We start from the raw sequence: 15,763 nt of genomic DNA on the forward strand, positions 1-15,763 counted from the left end.
CTTCCAGCTAAAGGAGAGAGACCTGAGATCAGACACCAGCACATCCAAGGAGGAAAAACCTTCAGAGAACAGTTGGAGGCTTTTCATTTTGAAATCAATCATTGTGACGTCAAACCAAAGGCAATGCATGTGGGACTTGCTCAGTGGGCCTTGCTCCTTGGGAACAATGCTGAACCTGGGCCAGCGGAGTTACAACAATAGCTCTAAGTGGGGACTTTCACTGTTTGCATGAATACTTTGCTTCGTTTATGAGCCTTCAGTCACCGGAGGGAGAGTTCCCAAAGAGCAGTCACTGGTTGCGCATGGAAGCCCAGGCCCTCGCTTACACGCCGGGCAAGTCCCTACTGTCCCCAGCCTCTGAGTGGAACCTGGCTGTCAGTACACATAATTATGTCATTACATGTGTGTGTCTCTCTCAGGGCCCGGCTCCCATGATGAGGCTTGGGAACTGCCCAACTTCTGAACTTACTATTCTAATTCAAATTGGAGAAGTGGCACCAAGGAAAGAGGGGCAGCCAGCTGTGCAGTGGGGCCTTGAGTCACTCGCTCCACTGGCTGTGAGGAGGACTAAAGCATGAGGAAGGGCTGGGAACGTTTGAGTCTGGATTGCCTCTTCCAGCAATATGACCTTGGGCAAGGGACTTCCCTGACCCTCAGTTTCTTCCTCTGAAAAGGCCGTTTTTGGGATTAAGGGTGTTGGTGTTGGCAAGAACAACTAAGACATACTCAGAAACCGCAAGATGGAGCGTTATCTCACCGAAGAAAAGCAAGGACGCCGATACCGACTCCACACAGACTACATGCCGGCGGCTGCTCTCGGGACTCTGGTTCTCTCCCTCATACCCTCCATCCCACAGTGAGGTCCTCGCCGAGGACAGGAGCCAGGGAAGGGATCTGCGAGAGAAGAACTCAGAAGTTACCTGGATGACCAAGGTAATCCAACAAGGCTCCCGCACAAGGCGGTAGTTCTCCCAGAGCACCTGACAATCACCAGGATTGACAACGTCCCCAAGAGTCCCTGCGATGCTGCTGTTCTGGTATGACCCATCTTTATTTGGCATAAGAAACATCTCGCCCAGAGGCTGCTTTTTCTTCCCCGCCAGTACAGGGCCATGGCAGGGAGAGAGGAGCCCTGGAGTGGCCTGCAAGGTAGGCGGCTCCTCCACCAGCCATAGTGGGACCTGGGGCAGGCCACATCATTTTTCTGAGCCTCAGTGTCCTCTCCGGTGAAAACAGGGTGGACGTATCCACCTCCAAGGTTGCTGTGAGAAGAGGCAAGAGTTCTAATGTGAAAGATTGCTGTGAGTGACAGCCAACCTCATTGCAATCCCATAGTGTCAACCCACGAAAGGGAAACAGCCTTCAGTTCATCTTGTTTGGTCAAGTGAGTTGCAGAGACCCAGCGAGGAAGCCTAGGGCAGGCCAGGCTCTGGGCATCAGAGAAGACGCCCACCCAAGAAGGCATCTGCCCGCCTCTGTCCCACCTCTCAGGCCAGTGGAGCTGGCTTCCTCAGTCACAGTGGTGGGCAGGCCCCTCACTCGTCTGCAGCAAGCTGCGCCTCCCAGTTCCCCCCGCCATCCCCCCAGACTCCCTCCCTGGTTCTGTCCTCCATCACCCAGGCACCAAAGCGGGTAAAGCCACCGGTCTGAAGCTCATAAGGAAGTACCAAGGCACAAGTCACAAAGGCAGCTGTATCTTCACGGAGGAAAAAGGGGGTGAATATTTAAGTAAGCACTTGCTTCAGGCCAGACCCTGTCTTGGCCCTCAGCACATGTGACCTCATCAACTCCCCACCATAGCTCCTTCACAGAAGAAACAGGTTCTGGGGGTGGGGAGGGGGTGGTGGGGAGACAGTGACTTGTCTTTGACCAAGCTGAGCCGGTCCAGAGCCCGCTCTTTCCACCACGTCAAGCTGCCTTGACCCTCTGTCCATACGAGCGAAAAAGCAATCTTCAAAAGAAGGCTCACAGGCACTTCGGCAGCTGAGCAAGACTCTTCACCATCAGATGCTGACACCTGGAAGGGAGGAGAGGGGCCAAGGGCTGGGGCCAGAACACTACAGCAGCCATCTGATCTCCCTCAGCTTCAGGGGGCACCTCTGTTTTCTCGAGTGGCCTGGGAACTGACACAGCCTTCGGCCTGCCGGACAAGGGCCCGGGGCAGCAAGGGTTAGCAAAGTGGCCCAAGGGGCCAGGTAGATGGCAGCGCTTGCTTCCTCCAAGGGCTGGGATCTGCCAGATGGCCCCTGCTCGGGAAGGCCTACAGGGAGCTGGGCCGGCCTGCGCCCCGGCCAGCACGCTCTCCAGTGCCCTGGGCACATTTAACAAGCCATCAGCAGTGCAGCGGGGTGAGCCAAGAGCAGGGAGGCGGTGCCACTTTAGACTTCAAAGCCAGTCAGCGCTCCTGGTGGCGTCTGCGTGTTTACACTCGGTTGGGCTGACGCCGCAGGCTCCTTGGCCCAGCCCTAAGGCCTTCCCTGTCCGGCGCCAGGGTGCCAAAGCCAGGATGGTCGACATGCCTGGCCTGATCCCACCACAGGAGAGGCGCGGGTGTCAGCATCGTGCCACCACCCCAGCTGGGAACCCAGGCATCTGTGTCCTCCAGAAAGTCCAAGTAAATATCAATGAGGAGAGCCGCTGCTTAACAACGGCCTACTGTGCCAGGTGCAGCACTCAGCATTTTATATGTACCCATCTCCCTGCCTTATACCACCCCATGGAGTAGGGAGTATAACCTCTGTTTTCCCAGTAAGGACACTGAGGGGAAGAGACTCCCCCAAAGTCTCACGCCTGGGCAGGGGGCCATCTAGCATCCCCTGGGGCCTTGGCTGGAGCCTGAATTCCCTGGGCTTTCAAGGCCTCGGCCTGCAGACCCTGCCACACTCGGTCTTCTGCTCTCCTCTCCTCCAGCCCTGGTGGCAAAGAGGCATCCCCTTGGTCCTGCGTGCCTGCCTCCCTGGCCTGCCACACCCTGAAACTCGACTTCACAATTAGTGGCAGGCCAGCTGTGGTAGCTACGGTGTGAGTATTGTCTTTCCCTTGGTCGTGAGGTGGGCCCAAAGGGATATTTGAATAAGAGCTGGCAGGACCACATTTGTTTAGGAGAAAATGATATGGGTGAGCTGTGTAAGCTATGGAGGCAGGGAGGGAGGCGAGGAGGGCCCGTGGGGTGTGGCAGCAGTCAGAGGTGTGAAGTGGACCACGGCAGGGCAGGCAGTGCAGAGCACTCTGTGTCCTCGGCAGGGAGCCCTCGGAGGCCCCACCTTTTCCCAGGCAATTGTTACAAATGAGGAAATAGGGCCCCAGGGAGTAAGTGGCTTCAGTCAGGCCAGACCACTTGACTCAACTTGGGGTACCCAGGCTCAGAGTGAGACTTGGGAATGCAGGCTAGGTAAGAGGGGATAAGGCTGGGGACCTTGAGTAGACACCCACTCTGTAGGCTGCCTCGGCTGACCCTACTCAAAGGATTTCTCCAGCACAATCTGAATGAGGCTCCAGCCTCTGCCAGCCCTCATCCTGTATCGCTGGCCCTGCTGGTGGCTTTGGTAGTCAGCCCACCTACACCTTGGAGCTCCCTTCCCATCCTCCAGCTGCTGGGCACCCTGGGCTGAGGGCCCTTTTTCTAACGCCCAGGGCCAGACCTCTGGGCCTCTGCAGAAAGAGTGCCCAGCCCTGGGACCCCCACATCCCGCCAGTCTGAGCAGTCACAAGGCACAGCTCAAAGGCCACCAGCTCTTTGTACTTTTCCCCCACCAGACCACCTCCCCCACCTCAGCAGCGTCCTTGCTCCTCTCCTGCTCCCTACGGCCCCTCTGTATGCCCTCTGACTAGGCATGTGTCTGTCCTCACAGGATGGCCATGTTTCCTGTGACACTCAGCCTGGCCCACTCAGAGGGGAGCAGCTGGTGTGACTATGCACGTGGCTATGATGCAGGGACCTCTGGGGCATGGCCTCACAGCTCCACTCCAGCTGAGAAACACTCTCCACCCCTGTTCACTTTCACCAGGTCTTTGCACACCTGCAAAGAAAGATCCTTTACCTAATTGTTTTCTTTAAATACCAATACTTAAAGGGAAACTTCACATGGTACCCTACAGAGAAAACAAGAGTCGCCATAAACAGGAACCTGACGATAAAGTAAATACAATTAAAAAAATGAATTGGATCTAGTCACAGACTGTTGGCTACTGGAAGGATCTATCTTGGCTCTGTTTTCTGCCTTTTCAAAAAGCAGATTAGCACGGAACAGAGGAGTGTTAAAGTCATCTTCAAGGGAATCTAAGACTTTCTTCATGATGTAATCAATGGACCCCCCCCAAAAAAACTGAAAAAAGAGAAAAAGTTATTACTAAGGGCTTCTACATTATATAACAGTATGAGAAAAAGCCTTAGTAAATGAACAGCAACTTACTGCTTGCAAATTTCTAAGTTGCAAACACATGGAAGAATGAACAAATGCACACACACACACACACACACACATACACACACAACATCTATGTATCTATACCCATTCTTCATTTCTAATTTTAATGGTTCATGTTTTCTACTTTTAAAAATCTACTAGGATTAAGAAGTTGTGGTCCATATATACAATGGAATATTACTCAGCCATCAAAAAGAACGATTTCTCAACATTTGCTGCAACATGGACGGCACTGGAGGAGATAATGCTAAGTGAAATAAGTCAAGCAGAGAAAGACAATTATCATATGGTTTCTCTCATCTATGGAACACAAGAACTAGGAAGATCGGTAGGCGAAGAAAGGGATAAAGAAAGGAGGTAATCAGAAGGGGGAATGAAACATGAGGGACTATGGACTCTGAGACAAACTGAGGGCTTCAGAGGGGAGGGGGGTGGGGGAATGGGATAGACTGGTGATGGGTAGTAAGGAGGGCACGTATTGCATGGTGCACTGGGTGTTATACGCAACTAATGAATCATCGAACTTTACATCAAAAACCAGGGATGTGCTGTATGATGACTAACATAATATAATAAAAAAATATTATAAAAAAAAGTGTTTTAGGGTATTTTGAGATGAAGGGAAAAAAAATCTACTAAGGTTTTCTCCGTGGCCACAGGTACAACCAAAATCTAAGTCCTACAAGGACAGGGATTTTGTCTCTTATTCCTTGTTATATCTCCAGCCTTGAAAACAGCACACAGGTGTTCTACAAATATTTTTCGAATGACTATTGCTGAATGTCCAGTTTTGTAAATGTTCCATAGGAAAAAAAAGGAGAAAGTGTATTTTCTCTATTTCTATCTAGAAATTAAGTGTAGCAATTGTGTTATGCCTTGGTGTCCTTATCTGTTGTTTAGTGGGCCTGTCCAATTCCAGAATCTGCATTCTAAAGGGCCCCACTATAATTATGACTCCATGTTCTACCAAGTTCTTGAATTTCTTTTTTTTTTTTTTTTTTTTAAAGATTTTTTTATTTATTTATGTGACAGAGAAACAGCCAGTGAGAGAGGGAACACAGCAGGAGGAGTGGGAGAGGAAGAAGCAGGCCCATAGTGGAGGAGCCTGATGTGGGACTCGATCCCGGTCCGCCGGGATCACGCCCTGAGCCGAAGGCAGACGCTTTAACGACTGCGCTACCCAGGCGCCCCCAAGTTCTTGAATTTCTAATAGATTTTGCTCTTATATGTTTAGTAGGTGCAAGTTCGTAACCATGCCCTTTATTATTACATGATATCTCTCTTTATCTTGGTGAGTATTTTTTTTAAATGTTTTTTTTATTATATTATCTTGGTGAGTATTTTTGTCTTGAATTCTAACTTGTCTGAAATTAACTTGTATGAAATTACCACGCATACTTTTTGTTCATCACCTGATATTTCTCTATCCTTTTATTTCTAACCTTTGTTTACCATTGTGTTTCCTATAAATGGCATATAACTGGATTTTGTGTTTTAATCCAATCTATCGATCTCTGTATTACATAGGAGAATTTGGCCATTCACATTTAGTATAATGACTGAAACTCTCGCTCCTTTTGTTTTTGTCATTATTTATGACCAATGTTTTTGTTTACCTTATTTTTGTTCGTTTAATCAAACTCATTGCAGTTTCTCCTTTGTGTATGTGGAAGTGCTACACTTTCCAGTTCCATTCATAGTTTCTTCCCCTTTCTCTGTTTATAATCTGACACATATTTCTATATTTGTACTTGAAAACAGGATACTAAGCATCTCCCTCACCATGACAGACTCTAATTCCCTTTCCCAAGCCCTCTCCCTAGAAAGACTAGCCCTTTAGAACACCTTCACTTCCCTTCCTCTCCCTCTCAGGTGAGACCTCTGCAGCATTTCTATTAACCTGAGCTCCCTTCCCAGGACCTAATTCCAGAGGAATGCAGACAGAGTTGAGTACTTGCACTGTAGATGGTGATTAGACTTTTCCTTGCAGGATGCTCAATCTGTTTCAAGAGTCCTATTTACAAAATCGTTTAGACCAGGGGTGGACACACTATAGCCAGAGGCCCAAATTCTGCCCAGTATCTGTTTTTGTATGGCCTTCAAGCTGAGAATGGTTCTTCTATTTCCTAATGGACTGAAAAACATCAAAAGAAGAATATTTCATGACATATGAAAAACTTTGAGAAATTCAAATTTCAGTGTCCACCAATAAAGTTTTACTGGCACCCCACCACACCCACTTGCTTCTACCTTGTCTGCAGCTACTTTTGTGCCCCAATGTCAGAGCTGAGCAGTTGTGACAGAGACCTAGCAGGTATTCTGGGACGGCTCCACAGCATCTCACCCAGCCATATGTTTTATTTATTCATTTTTATTACCAGTGCATAGGCACCATGTCAAAACAGGAAAAGTAGACTTCGAATGTCACACTTTTAATGCTCGGTGAGGTGTGGATTATTATTTTATCGAATTACATGGCAAAGCTCTGTGTTATTGGCTGTGTTAATAAAATACAGCATACACTGACATCATAATATTCCCAGCTCACAGAAAAAAAAAATGAGATGATTTCAAGCAGTACATCACATCATAGCAGAATTTCTTCACAAAACAAAACAGAAAGACAGAGAGAGAGAGAGAGTGTGAGAGAGAGAAGAATAGGCTATAATCAAAGTAAGTTTCCAAGTGGTTCATTTGTTACTCAAGCAGGGAAAGCCATTTACTGGTGGTAAGTTAATTAAATCGTGTTTGATTGCAGCAGCTAAAAAAAGTATCCAGAGAAAACAAGCTTGTTAAAGATGATTAGATTTGGGGCAAGGCCAATTGTTTGGATGTGGCCCATAGGCCACAGACACTGTAGGTGACACCAATGAGCGAAGCCACATCTGCAGGGAGGTCTGACCCATTCTCCAGTGAGCAAGTGAAGCAGAGCACAGAAGTAAGAGAAAACCCGGGGAGGGCTAACAGCTGGCCTCTTTATGTGCCATGCACTGTCCTCAACATTATTTATTTCACTGTTACGTTCTTTCTAGAACTTACTACTACCTGAAAGCACCTAAGATACTGTTCCTTGTCAGTCTCCCCCGTGAGAACAAGAACTCTGTCTGCCTTGCTGTATCCCCACTGCTTGGCACACACAAGAGCTAAGTAAACATCTGGATATATGAATGAATAATGTCTTTTAGGCAATGGGCTCAGAAGGACTATATGCCTTAAGTCTGTCCAGATGGAAAGCGTCCATTCAACACATATCCATATAGGGCTGGGCCTTCCTTGTTTATAAATGGAAGGATGTCTTAGAGGCCCAAGCTGAGCTCCCACCCCATGGTGCAGCGCTGTGAAATTCCCTGCCCACGTTTCCACACTAGGAGGTGGTCAGGCTGGGACTGAAGCCAGGCCTGCAAGTTCGACCAGTCTGCACATGGCAAAGACTGTGGCCAACCAAGTGATCTGAAAATCTCTGGGTACTGTGGGTCCTACTCAAAGCAAACGGGGCTGCCCGTTGGAGCAAGCCCGGCCTTCTACTTGTGAGCTGTACTAGGAAATCTCCTCCTGCGTCCCCTGAGCTAGACTCAACTCTCACATATGAAGCCATTTTACCTGTGAGGTGGAGACTGTTTGCTCCTCAAACGAATGAGGCTATTGAAATAAAATGGCTGCCCAAGGCATACAGTTGTTACATGGCACAACTAAGGGTTTGAGTCCAGTCTGTGTGATCCCCAAGTTCAACCCTTACCAACCTGACCAGGAAGAAAAGTCTCCTGCCAAGGAGACCCCAGCTTCTTGAGAACATCAGCCTCTCAACTCACTGGGCAAGAATCTACCAGACGTGCTGGAAAGACAAAGGCTCACAGGCCAGTCAGTGCTGGGTTCAAATCCTGACTTGACCATCCTGTGACCTTGGGCAGGTCGCTTCACATTTCTTGAGCTGGTTTCCAGTGTGGCTGCCTTTGCAGAGGGGCCCTGATGGCCTGAGTTCAGAGTAGGAAGAACACTAGCTTTCTTTTTTAGTAACTTTTTGTGTTGTTTGAATTATAGTTTTACCATGTGCATATATTACTTTCCCCAAATATTTACATATAATTTTAGGAGGAAGAAAGTGATCTTTTTAATAATTTCAAAAAAAAGTACATAGGAAAAGTAATAACCTCCTCCTTGAATTTTTATAAGATTCAAAATAATGTATGCAGCCAGTAATGGCACATAGTAGGTGCTGAGTAAATAGAGGAGGGACGGGGTGGAGGGAGGCAGGAGGCAGGTGCATTCCTGCCCCTGGACCCAGAAGGGAACCTGTGGCACAGGACAGGAGTCCATTCAGCTAGAGCCTTACGGGGCTGGTAGGGGGCTGAGGTGCCTGCCCTTTCCTTCCTTGCAGGATCTCAGTCTCAGGACCCCTCCACACACATCCACAGCCAGGCCTGAAGCAGTCCCTGGTTGGAGGGAGCCTTTCTGTTCAGGGTGTCTACATGGGATTGGTTGACTGAAAGTCTGGGGCTCTTGTGCCCCCACTTCTGGCCTCCCTGGACTGAGGAGGAAAGGGCCGGTGGCCCCAGGGATGCCCCAGATTGGTGGCAGAACCAGGGTCAGCACGTCTCCAGGGCCCTCCCCACTGCCTTAGGAGGCAAGAGGCATTCGATAGTATGTTTACTTGCTCCTCACAAACCCACACTCCTCATTCTCGAAGGAAGTAACTGCCGCTCCACCACCAACAGGTCTGTGTGGGGCAATTAGACCTGTGAACTCACCAAGTGGGACATTACTCCATGACAGATATTTCACCAGAGAGTAATTATACTTCATAATACTGCTAATACATCAAGCGAGACAAACAAGCGACGTGCACTTTATCACTTTCGTCTTCAATCAGCATCTCAGGGCTGGCCCCTGGCTGATGGAGCCTTTGAGTGGCCTCCATGGCCGGCCCTTGACCCCTCCTGGCAGCCCTGGGAGTTTAGGCTGCTGCTTTGCAGACGAGGAAACCAACATTCACAGAGGGATAGACAGCAAACACCAGAGGGGGGCAGACATGGCTCCAGCTCCAGGACTCCAGCAGTAGCGCAGGGTGACCAAACCTGGCCAGCTGAATGGGCAAGGCTGGCCTGGAAGCGGGAGGCCTGAGATTACAGAGCTGAGGATCCTGAGTTTCGGACAGACTGTGCGCAGGTAAGTAAGAAACTTCTACTGATTCCCCCATCAGAGGGCAGGTCTAGATACAGGCAGGAGAGGAAGGGACCCGGGCCTGAGCACCAGGAAGAATCCTGAGACAAGGAGGAGGGGAGTGGGAGTTTCTGCAGTGACAGAGTTCCAGAGGAAAAACATGGGGATCTGAGAGAGGGGAAGGAGACAGGGTAGGGGGTGGCATTGGAAATCCCAATCCCGGCTGGCACCCAAGGCCCTGACACTTTCTCCCGAGTGCCTGCTCGGTAAGGGTCAGACCCCATGCTGGAGCCTATGCTGACTTGGGCAGGGCGCTGCACTGGGAGGGGTAACCCTCATCCTGCTGTCTAAGGAACAGAACTGCAGTCCTGCTGAGGGCCTCAGGGCAGTTTCCCTACTGGAAACTAAGCCTCCCAACACTGGAGTCTCAGCACAGCCATGCTCACCTGGCTCAGAGACGAGGCCCAGGACCACCCACAGCCACCCCTGCCCTGCAGGGACCCACATCCAGAGAGTGAGTTGGACAGAGGTTTGGACATTCTCCACCCATCTCTTCAAGGCCCAGGAGGCAGGGATTCCCACTGACACCTGCAGTGATAGACAAGGGGGGGGGGCACCTGACAGAAGGTAATCCCAGGACTACAGGACCCCTTAGGCTCTAGGCTACCACATTTGCCCACTCTCATGAAAGGCCTGTGAACCAGACTGGCTCACCCATGTCTAAAGGCCTGCATCCGGTGATGATGCCAGGCACCTGAGGAAGCCAGCAGCCTAGCTCCTTGTACTGTGTCACCTTCCTGTACTTTCCCACCTCTTGCCCTCTGGCACCCCCTGCCACCACCATCCCCCACTCCCCCACCCCACAGGCCGAGGACATGCTTGGCCAGGCCTGCCCTGCACTGACCAGCCATGCTCCCTCTGTTGATATGACTGATTTGGGGGCTGCCTGATGGAGGCTTAGCCCCCACTGAGGCCATGAGAGCGAGGGCCTGGTCATCAGGCTGTGAGGGGCAAGGCCTGGCCTCTTATCTGAAGCTCAAGGAGGCCACTGATATCACTGGTTTCTGGCCCAGGTGAAATGCTGCTGTCTGAAACCAGTTTGTGTGAGGGACCAGGGCTGCTCTGCCCTACACAGGCCACCTCCACCACCAAAGTGGAGGGCAGGGATGGCAGCAGGTGCAGTGGGGCTCCCCTGCCTTGGTTTAGGCCCTGGCTCTGTAACTGAGGGCTAGGAGAACTCAGGTCATTCGGCCACTCCGGGCCTTAGTTTCCTTGTTTTAGAACCTCAGAAGTTGGGATCAGCGGCCTCTGAAGTGTTCCTGGCTCTCACCGCAGACCCCGACCGTGCCCCTCCCGACCGCCGGAGCCCGCCGAGGAAGGACGACGGGCGGAGGGCTGCTTACCCGCTCTACAAGGCCGTGTTTGTGCTTGAGCTTGTACACTTTGAGCCCGGGCAGGAAGCTCTCGGCATAGTCCTTGTCCTCCAGCCCGCAGAGCAGGACGCCGTGGAAGGCCAGCCGGCATGTGTTGGCGTGAATGTCCGCATCTAGCCTGGAGCCGATCACCAGGCACAGCCGAGGGCACGTGACGGGCTTCTCGAACTCCACGAGGGCCCACTGCTGCCGAGGGCAGCGGCCTTCGGTGGGCTGGCCCGTATTCTGGTCAGCCTCACCACTGTCCGTCACCGGGGGTGCCGAATCCTTATCTAGGTACTGCTCCTGGAAGAGGTATTCTTGAGAGAAGTCGAAGGAGTCCAACACAGGCTCGTGGTCAAAGCTGTCAGGGGCAGGACTGAAGAACATCAACCGGCCCATGACTGTCTCATGGCCCACTGTGATGTGGAACTTGGCTTTGGTCTGCAGGGGCCCCCGGAAATATGGGATCTTCTCCACAGAGATGATGGCCGCGTGGACAGTGTGCAGGGACTCAGGGGCACACACCAGGCCGCGCTCCAGCAGCTTGGGGTCAAACTGGGTGACGCAGATGCCCAGTCGGTCTCCCTGCATGGCTGAGGTGACAGGCATGTGAAACATCTGCATGGACTTCACCTTCTTCACCACCTGGTGGGTAGCAAAAGAGAAAGCTCATGAAACCAAGAGCCTTGAGGCTGGGGGGAGGGGCTCCAGCTGGAGCAGTCCCTATCCCAGTACTGCCAGATTCCCCGTGGCCAGAGCAAGCTCTACCCTGCAAACACGAGGCCCACAGGGCACCCCGGTCCGGGATGCGGGTGGTGGTCACAGCAGCCAAATCCTGAGCTACCTTGGCTCCCTCCATCCTTCTAGTCGCTGCTCCACCCCAGACTCCATTCTAGCACTTTCTTGCCTTGAGCCCTCTATACAGGCTCGTCACCGCACGCAGAATGGTCCCCCAGGTCCTCAGCCTGCCAAGCTATGGTCATCTGTCCTTGAAAGCCCAGGCCAAACCCTGCTGCTCTAGAAAGTCTACCCTGACCCCCAGTGGGCAGCATCTGTCCCTCTCTTTGGTGCTACCCAGCCCCTCTGAGTCATACACAGCCTGCTCTGATGTCACTGCCTATTCTGCACCAATCTGCCCGCTAGCTGTGGGCTTCTCCAGGGCAGGTCCCACTGAGGGACTACAGTGTGCCAGGGACTGTTCTTGGGGTAGGAACAGAGTGAGAAACGGCAATAAAACTACAAATACATTAAATTAACTAAGTTCGTACTGATATAATATATAAAACTTTGTGTCTAAATATATAACTAACATGATTATATACATATATTATATATGAAGTACTATATTACATATAATATGTATACCATATGTAACATATAGAGAAGGACTAGGGTTTGGGGGGAGGTCTGGCTTTTTAGAGCAGTGGTCAGGGAAGACTTCTCTAAAAGTGATGACTCAGCTAAGACCTGATTATAAGAAGTTATGTTGTGAAGGTCCAGAAAAAGATAGTTCTGAACAGGGGAGCTGATGAATGTATAGGCCCAGGATGGAGGCTCCGTGGGTCTGAGAAATAAACAAAGAGGCGGGAGGGCTGCAGCAGGGAGGGCAGGGAGGGCAGGGAGGAGAGGGCAGGCCGGAAGTCGCAGAGGAGTTAAGGCAAAGGAGTAACCTGATCTTATCTCTGGAAACCGCCACACCCACTACTACACCAGGCAGATTTCTGCACCCACAGTTTGTAAATCAGGAACAGACATAGGAGAGGCTCTAATAAACGTTCATGAAATCAATGAACATTCTTACTAAGATCCACCGTCGGAGAGGAGATGAGATCACGCTTAGTGCAGCAAAGAAACAGGTAATGTACTTCAGAAAACCGGCCATCAAAACCTGTTAAGTGAAGACACTCTGGCCTTCAGGTTGCAAGCATCCCCATCTGCAAAGCCCGGGTGTGCGGAGCACTCGTTTTCTTCCTGGATAAAGGGAGAATGCTGAGCTGCTCCGGGCACAGGAGGCCAGAGCCTTTCCTGGAGAGCCATAATACTCAAGTGTTTGTTTAAAGATCATTAACTACCTAACCAAGAGGTCAGGGGGCAGAGAAAGTGAGAAGTGTGGTGTCAAAAGCCACAGCCAAGATCAATCAAAGAGAAACATAAAACATCTCTGAAATGGTCTACAAGGGCAATGGGAAACTAAGATTTTCAGGAATGCACCTCAGAGTAACCGGAGAATATTATCTTACACTAAGCGTCTGCCCTGCGAGGCAGGCCCCAAATCACAGCTCTTCCCCCCTGAGGCCTGTAGCCACCCAGTGAGCTGTCCTGTGGCCCCCATCCCACCCGTCTCCCTTCTCCAGGCCAGCTTTCTAAAACACATGTCGGATGATGCAATTCGTTAGCACCGACCTCTACACGGGCTCCCCTCTTCCACATCACCACTTTCAAACCTTTTGGGCATAGCTGTTGTGAGCAAGACCTTTGGTCACGTGAAATTCTATGGGCAATCAGCCCTTGGCTGCTACCCCCCTCCCCCACATCGGGTAAGCTGTTCAGGGAGGGTAGGGGCTCTTGCACCTCCTGACGCTCCCTCTGCTGTCCCAACAAGGACTTCTGCTCGCCTGGCTTCTCTGCATGGCCTTCCCTGGAGCCTCCCACCACATGGCCTGCCCCATATTCTCCCAACACTTGAAGCCACAACCAGGGGAAGCTTGAACATTTCCCTATATACATAACCATATATTCGTTTTGCCTGTGAGGACCCTCCTCCCTGGGACCTCTTCCACCTGAAACTGCTGTTCATCTCAGGGGACCTCCTGGAATGGCTTCTCTGCTCATTCCAGACCGAGCTGGTTACTCTCCTTGGGTTGCTCTGAAGCTGACTTCCTGTATTGCCATTGCTGTTTTATGGTTCTGCCAGTCTGCCTCTACGTACTTACTGAGTTAAATTACGATACAGTAAATACCCGCGGCCCCATCATCCACCCTGAGAACTAAAACATTACCAATAACTTCGCTCCCCTTCCGTGCCCCTCCCCCACCTAGTTCTCCTGCCTGCCCCCCAGCTGGAGGCAACCAATCTCTTGAATTTGGTGTGTGGCATTCCTTTCTTTTTATATACACGTGTACATGGCTGTGCGGAGGCGCACTGCGTACGTAGTACGTATGCCTAATCAGTACTTCGCTCTGAGGGTGCGTGCCCGTGCTGCCTACACCTGCAGCTCATTTGTCGCTGATGCCGTATGTCACACGGCACACCCACACCCCCATTCAGCCTCCTATCGATGTACACATGGGTCACTTCCAGTTTTTTGCTGGAAAATGATGCGATGAATTCCCTCTCACACAAGAGTCCCACCTGATGCACAGTGCAGGGAGGGCTTCTGGAAGACGTGGGCCCTGGACCAGAACAGCTGGGTCGGGGGCGAGTGAGGGCTCACGTCTGCTGGATGAATAAAGTACCAGTGTGCGCTTCCACCCACAGGCCAGAGACTCTCAGTGGATACATGTCTTCTCCAGCATCTGGCATGGCCAGATTTCTTAACTTCGGCCTATCAAACTTGCATATCTCCCCCTGTAAATCCAGGTTCCTACTGCTGCATCTTGGTGCCTAGCACAGAGGGCGGCTACAGACATCGCTTATGACAGACCCAGTTAAATACCCAGCCCGTCCGAAGAGAATGCTGCATCTGATTCTGGAAGAGAAATGCCCCTCATGGCAAAGAAAGCATGGAGCGGACATTCCAGAGCAGCCGGGGCCTGAGCGAGCTCCTGGTGTTTAGGATGCTCCCTGTGACAGAGGCACAGGGACCTCACCACCCTGACAGCCCCCACCCCCACCATCAAGCCATCTCCAGGCAGGCTTCATTAAAAGCATGTTCTTCTCAACGGGACTTGTGTTCTTAGGACTGAAATAATAAAGAATGCCTTACGAGGGCACGGTAAAGAGCAGAAAGACAAATAACTGTGCAAATCAAGATTTCAAGGGCCCAGACAGGAAATTGTGAAACAGATAAAGATGGGGACAGGGTGGCGTGGCACGACTGTGGGCTCTTGTGGGCGCACGCAGCAGCAGCAGCAGCACACAGGCTTGTCGACAAGCCCACGTTCTGTAAGACAGCCTTTAAGAATGTCAGAGCCCATCTAGGACACCAAAAATATGGGAAAATAGTTTTGCCAACTCCAGAATGGGAAAAAAAACAGGCTTTCCTTTCATTTTCTGGCCAACTTTGAAAGATTCCATCCATCCACTCAACAACTCACTCACATTTACGAATATCCAAGTTGAGTGGCAGAGGCAGTGCACGTGCATTCACTCAACACGTATTTATCAAGTGTCTCTCATGTCCCAGGCCCAGGCCCTGGAGTGATACAGGGTGAGCAGAACAGACTCTGGAGTCTAGTGCTGGGGCAGGGGTTTATAAAATCATCAACTAATAAATGCAGATTACGAAACCACGGAGAGGTGCTATGGGAGAGAATAACTGGTGGCGCAATCCTTCCTGGGTCATCAGGGAGGGCTTCCCTGAGGAGGTGGCACTAAAGCTGAGACCAGTGGGAGTAGAAGAAACCAGCCACAGGGACTTCAGGCAGAGGGAAGAGCAGAGCAGGTCTGAGGCTCTGACGTGGGAAAGAATGTGGCTTGTCTGAGGGACTGAAAGGTGGTGGGCTGGCTGGTGGGGCGCGGGCCAGGGGCAGTGGCATCAGGTTGGAGACATGGGCCTGCCACTTTTACCATGAGGACAACAGAAGCCCCAGTGGTAGTGGGGG

The 15,763-nt window shown here is 51.1% G+C and overlaps 1 protein-coding gene across 4 annotated transcripts in view; it reads right to left on the reverse strand.

The window, feature by feature from the left end:
- EEFSEC (eukaryotic elongation factor, selenocysteine-tRNA specific) overlaps positions 1–15,763 on the reverse strand; it is a 250,880-nt gene that overhangs the window by 55,257 nt on the left and 179,860 nt on the right. For all 4 annotated transcript variants that reach the window (XM_026501487.4, XM_057311977.1, XM_048226556.2 and 1 more), the window contains exon 5: positions 10,988–11,644. In XM_026501487.4, the coding sequence (XP_026357272.2) occupies positions 10,988–11,644 (657 nt within the window). The remainder of the gene's footprint in view (positions 1–10,987; positions 11,645–15,763) is intronic.

The sequence above is a fragment of the Ursus arctos genome, unplaced genomic scaffold (assembly GCF_023065955.2).
Source record: "Ursus arctos isolate Adak ecotype North America unplaced genomic scaffold, UrsArc2.0 scaffold_14, whole genome shotgun sequence".
Classification (NCBI taxonomy): domain Eukaryota; kingdom Metazoa; phylum Chordata; class Mammalia; order Carnivora; family Ursidae; genus Ursus; species Ursus arctos.